The 16,717-nt window shown below is 40.2% G+C and overlaps 1 protein-coding gene across 1 annotated transcript in view; it reads right to left on the bottom strand.

The window, feature by feature from the left end:
- Positions 1-16,717, bottom strand: part of LOC120529892 (obscurin-like) — a 177,068-nt gene that overhangs the window by 144,795 nt on the left and 15,556 nt on the right. Inside the window, exon 5 of the mRNA XM_039754109.1 lies at positions 16,313-16,373. Within this exon, the coding sequence (XP_039610043.1) occupies positions 16,313-16,373 (61 nt within the window). The remainder of the gene's footprint in view (positions 1-16,312; positions 16,374-16,717) is intronic.

The raw sequence follows: 16,717 nt of genomic DNA, 5'->3' as shown, positions 1-16,717 counted from the left end.
CGCAGAATGGACTCAGGTGCTGTGGAGAAAGCTTGGCACCACATGGGACACTGTCAATCATGGACAGCATAATGGAAACCTGTGGCAGTGGAACGAGGCGTTGCCTCGGGGCCGGGATGAAGGTTCCTTTATTACGCAATGGGAACATGTTAAAATAATATTAAGGACAAGTATAAGAAAGGCAGAGACTGGTCTCTTATCTCGCTATGGACATAGGAATCGCAGGGACCCCTAGCCCTTCTCTTCAACTGCCTTTGCTCACCCATAATTCAGAGACTGATCCATTATTGACTTTGCTGGCTGGTGAATGGCACTGAAACTGTTTTCCTCGTGGACACAGGAGCCACGTGCTCAACCCTTTCGCTGAAGGAGGTCCCTGCCTCAAGAGATTCTTCGAGTTCAGCTGCATTCCAGTGATTCCACTTTAACACACCGATTTCTTTTAAATCAGCTCTGTCCAGTTAACCTCTTAGGAAGGGATCTCATGACAAAACTTTTCTCTCCATTTCAATGAAATGTTTCCCCACACACCATCCTTCTTAAATCCCTTCACTCTTTTCCCTCCTTACTCTTTTACCCTCCCCACTTACAGGTCCCTGACACTTTACATTGCACTGCTCAATATTTCCCTGTAGAAGTAGACACCCCTGGCTGGAATCTTTTCTTTCTTCAGGTACCTGCCCCGAAACCCTTCACATTCCCTGTATCTTCATTTCATCCACAAAAGCTGCTGCTTATGTTCATCTCACATACTCACGGAATATTTTCTATCTTGGTGGGTCAGTACCTCATATTTCTTTAGCTAAATCAAGCACTGTACATTGGGGGAAATCGGACCATGGGTAGAACAATGTCTTAACAGAACAGACTGGTTACAGGTAGCATCAGGTATTTTTGATACCTCAGACCATTTGATAACTAAAGTTGTGCTCCAAACTGATTTTTTAGTGCATCGTGCATTGTGCCGTTTTTTCATTGCAAACTATTTCCCCTTCTTGGCTCTCTATGCTTCCTGATTCACTGTGGGCTCAGGGTAAGAATGATTATGGAAGGATAGCCCATTGTGAGCCTCTGGTGGTCTACCCAAAATCTTCCTTCCGCCCGCACCGTGCTCAGTATCCTCTGTCCCCCGAAGCAGAGGCTGGCATCTCCGCCGTACATTCTGATCTTGTGAAACGCGGTGCGATTATTCCGATTAGATATTCCCCCGTCAATTCCCTATTTTACCTGTAAGAAAGGCTGACGGTTCATGGCGCTTTGTTCAAGACTTACGACAAGTGAATTCTGCAATCTTTCCTAGGGCCCCTATTGTTCCTAATCCTTCCACTATTCTTTCTGCAATCCCTCCCTCTGCTCGTTATTTTTCCGTGATTGATTTAGCCAATGCTTTCTTTTCTGTCCCTGTACACCCTGATTCTCAATTTTGGTTTGCCTTTACTTTCCAAAACCGCCGTTGGACATGGACTGTCATGCCTCAGGGATATACTGAAGCCCCTTGTGTGTATGGACAAGTGCTTGCTCAAAGTTTAGAAGGGTTCTGGCCAGACCGAGGTAGTACATTAATACAATATGTAGATGATATTATGTTATGCAGTACTACAGAAGACGATTGTGAGCAGGACACTAAAAAATTACTATTATTCCTGGGAGAAAATGGACATAAAGTTTCAAAGGCTAAACTGCAATTAATTCAAACGACTGTAAAATATCTAGGTCATGACATTACAAATGGAACAAGAGCTCTTCTAGCGATCGCATTACACCATTCAAAATCTTCCTAGACCTGTCACAAAACAACAGGTTATGTCTGTATTGGGCATTTTAGGATACTGCCAGCAATAGATTTCGAATTTCACTGAAAGAGCACAGCCATTACAAAATCTAGCAAACACCCCTGGCCTTCCTCTTTCTGGTCAAGTGCAATGGGACGAGCAGGCTGAGAAGGCTCTCTGTGACTTGAAAAGCGCACTTTCCTCAGCTCCGGTGTTAGGCTTACTGGATTGTTTTACGTCCATTCACTCTGTTCGTGGACGAAAAGGGGGGATATATGAATGCAGTTTTAACACAGTTACATGGGGATAAACAAAGGCCAATAGCATATTTTTTGAAATAATTGGATCCAGTGACTGCAGCACTTCCGCCTTGCCTTAGGGCTGTGGCTGCCACAACAGAAGCTGTGCTAGCCAGTACAGATATAGTGCTCATGAGCCCCCTAACAGTAAAGGTGCCTCACGCTGTACATTCCATTTTAGTACAGGCTAAGACCTCACATCTCACTACTGCTAGGGCAATACACTATCAGAATGTACTCTGTACTCTGTCAAACGTTACGATTGAAAGATGCTCCACTTTAAATCCAGCCACCCTGTTGCCAACAGATAAAAAGGTGAACCGCATAATTGCCATAAAGAAATAGCAAAGGTTGTAAAGCCTCGAGTAGATCTACAGGAAACACCTTTAGAAACTGGAGAAATTATTTTTGTAGACGGATGTTCTTTGCGATTGGAAAACGGAACACCCTCAACTAGTTACGCAGTGGTCCAAGGGGACCGCCTGCTGGAAGCAAATCGAATTTCATCAAGTTTGAGTGCACAAGCGCTGAATTAATAGCGCCACCGAGCATGTCAGCTGTCTGAAGGAAAAATCATAACAATTTATACAGATTCTAGATATGCCTTTGGAGTCTGCCATGATCATGGGGCATTATGGAAATTGAGGGATTCAAGACCAGTACTGGCAAGCCCATCCAACATCAAAAGTTAATCGAATCCCTCTTAGAAGCCATAACTAAACCATCAAAGCTAGCGATTGTTAAATGTCAAGCTCACACAGGAAAACAGGATCCTGTCAGCAAAGGAAATGAATTAGCAGACTACTTTGCTAAAAAGGCTGCACACAGTAACACACCAATCTCTTTATTCCAACAGAGAAATGACCAGGACCCTGATAATCAAATTATTTCTTTACAGAGTGCAGCCACGGACATCGAAAAGAAAAATGGTCCAAAGAAGGGTCCCTCTCTGATGGAGTCTGGACTCATAAGCAAACTAACAAACCTTTTCTCCCAAAGGCTTCTTTTCCAGGTATGGCAAAAATAGCCCATGGCCTCGACCATGCTGGGAAAGATGCCATGGTCCGGGATGTTGAAAAACATTGGGAAGCTGTGGCTTCTCTACATATGCAGAGCAATTCTGTAGACGCTGTGTATTATGTCAAAGGTTTAATGTAGGAAAAGGCACACAGGTAAGTCCCACCGTTACTCCTAACCCAATGGGTCCGTTTGAGCACCTCCAAATGGATTTCATTGAACTAACACTGTCTAGAGGTTACCGATATTGCCTTGTGATTGTCGATGTGTTCTCCCGATGGGTAGAAGCTTTCCCTTCTAAACACAATGATGCTAAAACAGTTGCTAAGGCACTAATAAAAGAAATTATTCCAAGATGGGGCATCCCGCAAAAGTTACAAACAGACAATGGTACTCACTTTGTGAATTCCATTATAAATGAATTAACCACCTGGCTGCAGATCAATGTACATCATTACTGCAAACATCATCCACAAAGTGAGGGTATCGTAGAACGATGCAATGGCTCCCTAAAGGCTAAACTTGCAAAAATTTGTGAACAAACCAATTTATCATGGCCAGACGCTCTGCCCCTGGCCCTAATGGGATTGAGGGGAAGGACACACCGACAATTGGGACTATCGCCGTTTGAAATTAAGATTAAGAGGTGACATGGTTGAAGTGTTTAAAATTATGAAGGGAATTAGTACAGTGGATCGAGACTTGTATTTTAAAATGAGCTCATCAAGAACACGGGGACACAGTTGGAAACTTGTTAAGGGTAAATTTTGCACAAACATTAGGAAGTTTTTCTTTACACAAAGAACGATAGACACTTGGAATAAGCTACCAAGTAGTGTGGTAGACAGTAAGACGTTAGGGACTTTCAAAACTCGACTTGATGTTTTCTTGGAGGAAACAAGTGGATAGGACTGGCGAGCTTTGTTGGGCTGAATGGCCTGTTCTCGTCTAGATTGTTCTAATGATATGAAATTCTGACCGGACGACCCATGCCCGTTGGCAAGGTTATAGGAAATGTGAACCTGCATACCGTGGACAATGATCTTCTTTCTAGTCTTACAGGTCTCCGAGCCTCCCTGAAGGAAGTCCACGAGCAGGTTAAATCAGGCCTGGAGAACCAGCCCTCCATCTGAGGATTCGCCAATTCCCTTGGGCACCTGGATTCTGGTTCGAGATACCCAGAGGAAACATTGGCATCAGCCTAGGTGGAGAGGACCGTTCCAAGTTCTTCTGTCCACACCACACGCCGTAAAGGTTGAAGGATTCACGCTTCACACTGCAAAAGATGGCACCCTTAATATACATACTCTGAATGTGGATTTTGGAGCGATGTGTTTGCAAATACAGGACCAAATGACTGGGGTTATGAACCATGGCAGGCTACACAGTATGGCCTGAAAACTTGATTCTCTATTTTAAAGGGACACGCCCCTCATGAGTGTGCCGAGAATCATTGTAATCCAAATATTTCACTGCTTCTATGGCCAAGGCCTATATGCTACACGAGGAACTTATGCTCCAAATTGCTTCTTCAGTTTCCTCCTCTCCCCCTCCTTCCCCACTCTTTACCTCCGCTGTCTAATTTTCCTTTATTCCTTGTCATACCCAGATTGTTCAAAAGGGGGGAATGTGGAAAAATAATAAAAGGTTGATTAGTATTGATCAATCTGATGTATGTAACAAAAGCCACGCAGGCCTTGTTTTGTCTATAGTGCAAGTGCAACTTCTTGTTTCTCCTAACGAACAAAAAATCACAAGTGACCAACTGCTGATCCAAGCAAAATGTTGTAAGATGTAACGGTTTGAAATTCTTGTGCAACTAAAGTCATAAGACAAAGGCTCTATAAAAGATTTGGGACACCGACCCCTCGGGGAAGATGAAGGGCAGGTGTCCTAGGACTGTGCTTCTTTGTCATCTTACCCTTGCCTGGTGTGTATTAATAAAAGATTTTTTACTAACTTTAATTATATCTCTCTGTCTTCAGTCACAAGAAACGATACTATAGAAAAAGTGTCCACAATGCATAGTGCCTTCAGTTTTAATAATGACTACCTTTCTGCTGCTCTTTTAGATTTTATCACACTCCATGTTTATTGTGTAACTGTTAGACTGCACACATTCCTATTTATGATGCTGTATGCATTTTTGATTTCACCTTCCTCAAACTGTTACTTGCTACCCAAACAGAACCTTTGCCAGCAGATACAATATATTTCCAACAACTGCTGCCCAGCTGTATAATTTTAGTTAAGCTCAACACCCTCCCTAAAAGCCCTTCACTAGAATTACAGGAATAGGCTTACACCTTGTTATGTTTCTACTTTTCTTGTTGCTTGCAGTCAGTACTCTTTGGTGGTGAATCCAGCTCTCTTCAACACTGCTAATACAGTATATAATCGTCAATGTAAAGTAATATGTTTCCTACTGGTAAATAGAACTTTAAATTGTGTTCTGACATTTTTTCACTAATACTCACTAATCATGGCACCACAAAGTGGAGATATATTGGAAGTTGAACAACACATGCAAGTGAGAATCTCACTATATACTGTTTATGTGACAATAATGACACTATAAACTTACAGTACAACATTTATCTTCAGCTATGTTAAATATTTTCATACTTTAAATGGTGTATTTCATTCATCAACATAACTCCACTTACAATATATATTGGAGCATTCAGCAAAAAAAGGAATTGTCTAGTTTGAGTAGGACCAGGATTCTGGTAGAGAGGAATGGTTTTATTAAAGGCATCACTCAAGGCCATAACTTGGGAATTAGGAATAGTTCATATCAGTGGTTGTTTGTTAAAACTGTCCACTAAGGGCTAAACTCAGTATCTGTTTTCGCACCCATTCTTAGCGGGACAGTCATTTTGGGAAGTAACATTAGTGTCAGAAATTGGGATCAGGGCAATAAGGAATTTCCTTTTTTTCTCAGAGTAAACTGTTGGTAGATGGCAGGATGTGTTATTTTTTTCCCTGGGATCAGACTAAGAACTGGTATTATAATAGCTTACACATCTGGGAGGCATTCTAGAACTGATTTAAAATAGTTGATACAGTAAATGGATGGAAACTGATACATCAGGCAGTGCAGCTTGTAGCTGGGTGAACAGAGTTGGATGATTTACCTCAAATAGAATTAACAGTGTTTAGCATGATATTCGCCACCACACAATATTTTTTTCAGGTGAATGCAATATTGCTGAGCCTACATCCACAGCTGCAATACTGGATATGGTTGCCCATTTTAATGCTGGAGAAAATTGTTGCAGAGATTCTACAACTAATGAGTTTCAGCACAGTTCAGGATGAATTAGTCCTGAATATTAACTGGACTAACTTTGAAAATAGAAGATCACAAGAACATTAATTTTTAGATGTAATCATTGACTATTTTTAACACAGTATGTCAAAGCAACAAAGCAGGGGGCAGCCTGTCTAAATTTTGTATTTTGTAAAAATCAGAACATAATAGAGGGTGTAGGGGTGATTGAACCACTATGATCCAGTGAGCATAATATAATTCTCAGTGTTTTGGAAGAGTGTAAATGAAAACACCAAAACAGCTAAATTGAACTTTTAAGGGCAAATTTTGGACAGATGCAGTGAAGTCTAAAGAGTATGGACTGGGATGAGTTTTTACATGTGGAGTCAGTCGAGGGGTGGATGAACAGGTTAAAAAACATTTTACATATAAAATACGGGACAGGTGTAAGTGCCATTTGTTAGTTAAGTTATTTTAAAATGTTTGCCTATATATTAGTACATAGTCCATGGGGGGTTCTATTATAAACCCTACAAATTAAATTAAAAATGGAATACTGTAATTATTTATTGTCTTTCCAACTACAGACTAGTTGAGTTTATGATCTGCCCTGTATTTGATAAGGCATGGAGGGAAAACAGTTTCATACTGTATGTACAGAACATACTGAATGTACTAAGTGAAGCCTTTGTAAGTTTACAATTGAGAAATAACAAAAACTTTAAATATAGAAAGTGATTGAATTTTACCATGAGAAAGCTAAGACTGTAGAAGTAACCTTCTCCTTTTTGAGTTTAATTCTGTGTGTGTAATAACGTTTGATTTTTTTGTGCATGTTCCTTTTTAAATTTTCTCACTAGAAACTTTTAAAATTAACTTTATTGGAATGAGAAATGTATTTTGTTATGCATTTGACTTATGCTGGATCCTATATTGCCAACTCTGCAGCTTCTTGATTTTGGGAACATGGACCCTGTGTTCAGATTCAACGGGTTGGAAAATGGATGGATGGATGGAAAAAGAGCAGCTACAACAGGTACATCCCTAAATTTGAATTGAAAAGGAAAAAATTTGCAATAGGTTAATAAGGAATTGAAAAAGGAGCTGTAAAGGAAAAACAGTCGTATGACTGTATATTTATCTATATATTGTCATACATGTGTGCTTGGTGGGCTGAAAGAGGCGTAAAACAGTGAGTCAAGGGTTGACGCTGTGAACTAATGCCTTCCCTCCTTCCTCTGTAGATCACCAGAAGGCAAGACCAGCTAACCTCTAACCAGCTTCCTCATTCCTCTCCAGACCATGCCCTCCTGCTGACCTCACTTCCACCTGCTCACTCTTAGACCCACATCTTCCTTTCCACCACCTATAAAAACCCAGCCTATACCCTCTTGTTTCAGTCCCATTTTGGACAGTCTTTTGTGACTACTTGTTTTCCACTACAATATACAAGTTAGATCCCCAAACCTTTTTTGTCTTTATTCTCTTGTGTTCACTATATCTATATACATATAAATACTATATCTATATACATATATCTATATCTATCTATCGATCTTGGAAGCCCAGCCCTGTAGGGACCCGTGGCCACCACCAGGCGGCGCCCCGGTGCCTGAACAACCCTGGAGCCCAGCACTTCTGCCACACCAGGAAGAGCTGGGGGGAAGAAGACAGGGGACACCCGGAGGGCTTCCGGTTGTGCAGCCGGCACTTTCGCCACACTGGGGCGTGTCTGCGGAGGAGTGCCGGGAAGCAGCTGGAGCCCATCCGGGTTCCTATTTAAGGGCCTGCCTCCCTTCAGTCGAGGGCAGAAGAGAGACGGAGCTGGAGAGAGGACTGGAGGCGGCCAGGAGAAGGAAAGGCACAAACAACAACAACACAACAACATTTATTTATATAGCACATTTTCATACAAACAGTAGCTCAAAGTGCTTTACATAATAAAGAATAGAAAAATAAAAGACACAATAAGAAAAGAAAATAAATCAACATTAATTAACATCGAATAAGAGTAAGGTTCTTTGGCCAGGGGGGACAGAAAAAACAAAAAAACTCCAGACGGCTGGAGAAAAAATAAAATTTGTAGGGATTCCAGACCATGAGACCGCCCAGTCCCCTCTTTTATATAAAAGGAGAACAATCTATAGTATATTAATGAATAATTCAAATGGTTATAGTTCAAAACTCATTTAAGTTTAGTTTTGGTAATTTATCACATTCAGTGATTGTAACAGTGATTGCAACTTCATTATAAAATACCTTTATTGATGTCAGATACTTAATCTTGGACTGCAGTATAGGACAAGATAGCATTTTCAAATTTGCTGCACATCTTTTATCTCTAATAGAACTGTAATGGTACCTTTGGGCAACCTGTAAGTCTGAAAGCATCGGACAAAGGACTGTGAGGCCTGGACATTGGGGGAACGGTGCAAGATGCACTGGGGAGTGCACTGTAAATATTGTAAAATAAACGTGTGTGTGGTAAACTTGTGCGTGTGTTCAAAATAATAACAGTCTGACATCACTAACCTGATCAATCACTATTTTGGTAGAAATTATATTTCTACATGGCAAATAATTTACTAGTAGGTATAGTAGAGTAATAGAAAACCACCAGACCCAACAGTCATGACATGCATGCTGCTGATTCTGTGTAATTGAATCATTAATTGAAAGGGGCATGTTCAAAATAATAGCAGTGTTGAGTTCGAGTAGTGATGTCATTCATTCTGTGAAGAAACAGGTGTTAATTATGGCCCTTATTTAAGGAAGGAAGGACATCATCATGGGTGCTGGGACCCGATGGAGTTTCCCGTGAATTGTCTGCAGAGGATTGAGAGAGAAAATCAGTGCACCTCACCATCCCCAGGTATCATGATATGAGATGTTTCTCATACTATGATGTTGGGCCTATTTATCGCATACCAGGGATCATGGATCAGTTCGAATACCTCAAAATACTTGAAGAGGTCATTTTGCCTTATGCTGAAGATGAAAAATCCTTGAAATGGGTGTTTCAACAAGACAAAGACCCCAAACACTCCAGTAAATGAGCGACATCTTAGTTCCAGACCAACAAGATTGATGTTATGGAGTGGCCAGCCCAATCCCTGGACCTTAATCCAATAGAAAACCTGTTGGGTGACATCAAAAATGTTGTTTCTGAGGCAAAACCAAGAAATGCAAAAGAATTGTGGAATATAGTTCAATCATCCTGTTCACAGGTGCCAGAAATTGATCGACTCCATGAAACACAGATGTGTTTCAGTTTATACATTGAATGTTTGAGTTGGTAAGGAAGAATGCAGACACTGCTATTCTGCTATTTCTTCTTCACTTCAAGGAATAACACAAATTTGATGCATTTTTCTTCATGTTTTGATTTGGAATAGAATGTGCAGTGTCCCTTTGAATGAGTATGGTGGTTGCTGCTATTTTTAATATATAGAAATGATTTGGAAATTACAAGTTGGCATCTTTCCAGATGATACTATGCTAGGTGGACTTGCAGATAATCTAGAATACAATGAATCATTATAGAGGGACATAGACAGGGTACAGGATTGGGTAGGTTTGTGGCAGATGAAGCTTAATTGTAATTAAGTAAAAAATATCACATATAGGAAGTAAAAATGTTAGGTTTGACGTCTGAAAATGGAAAATATGCCTCACGAGAAGGATTTTGCAGTAATAGTAATGTCGTCATTATCAATTTCCAGACAATGTTCAGAACCCATTAAGAAGGCTAACAGAATGCTGGTATATATAGCACAGTGTGTAGAGTACAAGGAAGGTTATAATCAAGCTTAGTAATGCACTGGAAAGAGCTCATCTGGAATACTACATGCAACTTTGGTCTCCAGGCTACAAAAAAGACATAGAAGAGCTAGAAGAAGTCCAGAGATGAGTGACTAGGCAGATTTCAAGGCTACATGGGATAAGTTTTAAGGAAAAATTAAGAGAGCTAAGCCTTTTCAGTTTAGGCAAAAGGTGATAAAGAGGTAACATAACTGGAGTGTTTAAAATTATAAAACAAATTAGAACTGTGGATTGAGACTATCACTTTAAAATGAAGAACACAGGGAAATGGTAGGAAACTTGCTCTGGGCAAATTTTGCAAAACATTAGGAATTTTTTCTTCAGACATAGAAATATAGACAAATGGAATAAGTTACCAACGAGTGTGGTAGACATTAGGATTCTAAACTTGATGTAATTTTGGAAGAATTTGGTGGATCCCGACTGACAGGCTTTGTTGGACTGAATGGCCTGTTCTCATCTATATTGTTCTAATGATCCAACATATTATAAAGTCCAGCATATTTAATCTAAAAAATACAAATAATATATATATATATATATATATACACAAAAAAGAGTATTTTAATAAAAAATATGTATAGACAAAAATGTGTTTTCAATTGGATAATTGGCAACATGTTTTTCTATATTTGGAGGTATTGAAGAAACTGAGATTCATATAAAATATTCCAGTCTCTCATGTCCAAGGCAGTTTTGATGGTTGCTTTTTATAATTTTCATTTTTGAAAGCAGTTCCTCACAGACATACTGTACATACAACCAAATAAACTCACTATCTGCCTACCATGAACAAACAGCAATACAAATTTTTCAGATGGAAAATAACTCTTATAGCTCATAATTTTTCAATTTATTTCTTAATTCAATTTTGCACAGTACATCAATTATTTTAAATTATTCTGATATTTTTTCACAGTCTAAAGTTTGATGAGAAAATATCAATAGAAGTTTTATTTTCGCACAAGATTGTATGCAAATCAAAATCTATTTCCTGTGCATATTTTACACTATAACAAGAATTTTCTTTCCTCAAAATTTGAAAATACTATATATATCGTAGCATTTTGTGACATACCCTAATATATAGTCGTTCTGATACACAGCCATTTTAGAGAGCATCCTATGCCACAAGGTCCTCACTTTGTGTTGAATAATGATGTTTTATACTGTGTAGCTGACCACAAGGGTGAGGTGTGGACTCTGTTGTTAATCCAAAGACTTACCAGCGTCAGGTCTGTGAATTGGCACATACCCACCTCCTAGGAGCCCATCTGGGCCCCAAGAAGACACTCAAGCACATCAAGCTCAGATTCTTTTGGCCGGGAATCAATGAAGAGGTCAGCCGTTTTTGTGTATCTTGCTCGGAATATCAACTACAGCAGATTCCCAGAAGGGACCATGCTTCTCTCATTCCTCTACCCCTGATTGATGTCCCTTTTGAGCTTACCGACTCGATATCCCAAGGCTGTTCCGTTGCGCTCTGCTAACTCCAAGGCTATCGAACAATAATTGGTAGGGGTCTTTTCACGTGCCAGCATGTCTAAAGAAGTCCTGACGGACCAAGGGACGCCCTTTACCTCTGCTAAGTTACAAAAAATCAAACATTTGAAAACCTTAGTGTATCATCCTGAAACCAATGGTTTAGTAGAGAGGTTTAACCAGACCCTAATCCACCCTAAGGTGGTCAGTGAGGATGGGAGGAACTGGGATCAGCTCCTCCCCCTCATCCTTCTTGCCTATTGGGAAGTCCCACAAGCCTCTATGGGGTTTTCACCCTTTGAGTTATTATATGGACAACAACCTTAGGGCATACTGGAAATCCTAAAGGAAGTTTAGGAAGAAGAGGCACTCCCTTCAACTAACATTTTGGAGTATATCGTACAATTACGTAGATTCATGAAAATCTGGCCTATTCTAAAGAGTCACGTGGAAAAGGCATAAGCAACTCAGGCCTGTTGTTACCACTGCGGCACATCTCTGCGGGAGTTCCAACCGGGTCATGGTGCTGGTTCCTACCTCACACTCTAAATTGTTGGCAAGGCCCTTACAAAGTTAAGGAAAGAAACGGGCTTGTTGAATATTTGGTGAAACAACCAAACTGTTGGCCAAGAAAGCAGTTATACCATGTCAACCTGCTGAAACCATGAAAGAACAGGGATCCTGATTCCTCCTCTGGATAGCCACATTCACTCTTTGCTCATAAATTAGACATGGAAACAGTTATCCTGTCTGTCCCAGAGGTAGTGAGTGAGAAACCTGGACGGACCTCCCTGATTGCACATAACTTTGTGACAGAGCCCGGAGTGAAAATCCTAGAATGCTCATTCCAGCTTTCCAAAGCAAATACAGTTGAAGTGGAACTGGAGATCAAATGGATGCTGGAACTAGGTGTGAAAGAGAAGAGTTATACTCCCTGGTTCTGTCCTTTCGTATTGGTCACAAAGCCTAATGGGAGTTGTAGGTTTTGCAATGACTTTCATTGGCTTAACCAAGTCACCCAATTCAATGTGTATCCGGTGCCGTGTGTGGATGACCTCCTTGAACAGCTAGGACTAGCTAAATTCTTGACCACACTTGATATGACCAAGGGGTACTGGCAGGTTCCTTTAACGGACTCCGCAAAGAAAAAGACTATGTTTACCACCCCTAGTGAACACTGGCAGTATTGTGCCCTTCCATTTGGGTTGCAAGGGACACCCACGACTTTCAAGCGTCTGGTGGATAAAGTGCTCTGCCCTCTTGGATGATGTAATCATCTTCTTCAGTACTGGGAAGGAACATCTACTGCAGGTACAAGTTGTATTGCACTCATTTGGGAAAACCAGTCTTTGAACTAACCCGGAGAAATGTTCCTTTGGATTAAACAAAGCCAAATATTTAGGCTGGGGTATGGTGAGACCATAGTTTTCTAAAGTTGAAGCCATACTGAAATGTCCCTGTCCAATAACCAAGAAGCACGTCCAAGCGTTTCTCAGACTTAGCAGGCTACTATTGGTGGTTTGCACCCCATTTCTCTGAGAGAGCGGCGCCTTTGACCATTCTCACAAGGAAGGGGAAACTGAATCATGTGGTATGGGATGCTGCAAGAGCTGCATTTGGTCACTTAATACAGGCCCTTAAGTCATCTCTAGTTTTAAAAACTCCTGACTTTTCTTTGCCTTTCATCCTCCAGATGGGCGCTTCGTACACAGGTCTTGGAAGGGTGCTGCGCCAAAGCATTGATGGTGTTGAACACCCCATCATGTTCCTGAGTCGGAAACTGCTGGACCAGGAAACCAGGTATGCGGCCATGAAGTGGGAGGCCTAAGATTTCCATCATTTATCGTCAGGGTGCCCTGCAAACCAATGCTGATGCACTTTCTTGGAGTCACGACCTCTTGGGCAGGTACACCCGACCTGATGGGTTTGGGCTGAGAAGGGGGTCGTGTCACACACATGTACATGGGAGGCAGCTAATGATACCAAAAGAAGGTAATTCCATGCCCATGATATCACTTCCGGTTCTGGCCCCGAAGACATCACTTCCACCGATCAGCCTTAAAAGTCAGACAATCTCCTGCATTCCTCAGTTCTGTTTTGGACTCAAACCTGTACACTTGTGGTGCACTACATTATTTAAGATGCTCAGCCTACAATGCACATTTGTTTTAGACAAACATAACTTCTTCAATAGCTCATGAGGCAAAGGAGAACATCACTATGAAGGATAACTTTTCTGACAACATATTGACAATTTATTGAAGTAAATTAGATTTTTGTTATTTTTAATAATAAAGCCAATCTATACAAATCAAATCGTTGCAGTGAATCAAGCACAAAAGATTTCTATTTTTTTTTCATTGTAATTTTATTACTTTGTCCATCTATCTCTACCTTTTCTTATTTAGCATTTTATTTCAACAGTTTTACTGAGTTATATGAAGTAATCTGTCTTGAAATCTCTGAAAATTATTATGTCACCTTAGTTTTTAGGTATTCAAATAAGAATGATGTAATTGTTCTTGTTATGTACAGTGAACCCTCGTTTATCACAGTTAATCCATTCCAAACTCTACTGTGATAAATGAATTTTCGAGCAGTAGGATTCTTTATTTATAAATCGAATATTTTTGCAGTTAGAGTATAGAAAACCTGTTTACGACCTTCTAAATACATTTTTTAACATTATTAGAGCCCTCCAGACATGAAATAACACACTTCAGTCACCAACTCAATCACACATTACCCAATATATTAGACAAAATAATTGAAAATAAGACATATTAGACGTTACAAATATATTACTAGGCTCACCCGCCTTTTAAGGCGACCGACTTTTATCCTCAATTTGTGTGCGCTCCATGTGTACATCAGGCATGTAAGTGTAGGGAATGAGAACATTAAAGTGCCCATTCATAACATCTCCCGAAAACCTACGTTTTTTTATCCCCTCGAGTGCCTGTCCAAAGTTGTACAATGTCAGCCATAATCTGTACCACTAAAGATGGAGTTTCATGTACTAAATAAGCTATAGATGAGAATAAGCAAGCACCACCCCCCTGATATTTACTACGCGGTGAGGCATTTGTACTCCATCAACATTAATTATTTCCAGAGACATAATTTTGTCTATTTTTCCAGCGCATCGCGCACAAAAGCAAGGGAATAATGGGAGCAGCAGGACTCTGCTCACATCATGTCGCTTCGTATCGCAAGTCGCAAGTACTAAGTCTGTGATAAGCGGAATACCGCTACGCTTTACACTCACGGGACGCAATCAAATAACCATATTTTGAAATATCTGCTGTTAGAGTAGAAAATACATTTGTCTGTTTTAAGCTAAATTCACTGTAACGAGAATAGTATGATCCAAACGTCTTCTAGCATCACCCCCATAATACTGGAGTGAATTTTCAGAGAAATAACAGATTTAGTTGAATTTTTCACTGCCATAGTTTGATTTACCCCTTAGTCCCTGTGTGAGGCAGAGGGGCTCCTTTTAAACTAGACTATAGTTTAAACTATAACTATAGTTAAAATAGTAGTGACAGTAAGAAAAACAAAAATGACCATGCAATAACTACAGAGAAATGTACATACAGTGTATAAATATATTTCAGTTAGGGTGTTAAGATCTTAAATGTGGTATTTTAAGTAAATGGAAACAAATTATTATCAAATCTGGTTAGACAATTAAATTAAAATTTCAATGATTCTGAATTAACCTGTACTGGAAATCTATACTTTTTATTAAATGCACATTTGTTTGGTCTGCATAAGAATGTGTATTCTGCAAAATGTTCAAAATAATATTAATAATTACAGAAAAGATGTTTAACAACAGAGAAATGAAGATTAGGTTTAATTGGTGAGGACCACCAGGGGGCATACAGCGCCACAAACCCGGACACAACAGGCACAGATCCCAGTCTTGCCACACAGCACACATTGATTTTAAGTGCACTTTTCCTTTTCTCCCCACTACACAGCACAGTACAAGCACCACATAGCATAGAAAAGCACAGTCCTCTCTTCTTTTTGTTTTCTCTTTCTTTTCCTTCTGTCTGTTCGCCTTTTTCCTCCACCTCCCGACTCTGGCTCACGGAGTAGTGGTGGCTGGCTCCTTTTATAGGGTACCCGGAAGTGCTCCAGGTGTCCGGTGATTTTCTTCTGGCAGCATTTACCCAATATATTAGGGCTGTGCAGGCTCTGTAGCACCCTCTGGTGGCACCCATGGAACCCAACAGGGCTGTAGCAAACTCCAGCTCCCAGCACGCCCGGTGGGAATCCGTGTTGCTGTAGCAGCCCAGGGGGGTTGCCTTCTATCCTCCCAGGGGAGATAAAGCCATGAAGACACTCTCTCCCCCAGCCCTTCCATTACAGAGCTGTCTTGGCCAGGCAAGGGCACTGGTCATCCGCCACAGTAGATAAAATCTTACACTAATGTAAGGTTGCATTTGGATTTACCTGAATTCTTTTTGGGCACTGTTGCTGCAGTTTGTGTTGATTCAGTATGTGAATATACAGAAAAAATATAAACACATTTTGTGTACTGGGATTGAGAATAACTGGTCCAAAATGCAAAGTTCAAAAAACTGCATTATTATTCAGAAAGACTCAAATAGTAGCTTGCAAAAGCCTCTTACCTGAGTTTCCGTAACAAAGTCTTTGGAAAGCAAATGGTCTAAAATATCTCGACCTGAACATCTGAACAATATTTTAAAGAAACAGTTAATAGATGACATACTTTAAACAATTGAAAATAATATTACAGACTATCTTCTCTGGAAATAATTTCAGCTAGACATTTAGAGCGTAAGATATGTTTATGCTTGCATTACAGCACTTCAGTTCAAAAAGCAATTAAGAAAAAAGAATTTGAGTGATAAGAATCTGGTGTTCATCCAGGTAAGACATATTTCACTTTTCTTTTCAGATCCCTACATTGGCTCCAAGAAGCATCACATATTATCCTCAAATCCTTGACGCTTGCCTACAGAGTAGTTAATGTATTTGGAAACACTTGTTAGGTTCTATGCTCTGGTCTGCTG

The sequence above is a fragment of the Polypterus senegalus genome, chromosome 5 (assembly GCF_016835505.1).
Source record: "Polypterus senegalus isolate Bchr_013 chromosome 5, ASM1683550v1, whole genome shotgun sequence".
NCBI lineage: Eukaryota > Metazoa > Chordata > Cladistia > Polypteriformes > Polypteridae > Polypterus > Polypterus senegalus.
This window is presented reverse-complemented; position numbering and strand designations above follow the sequence as displayed.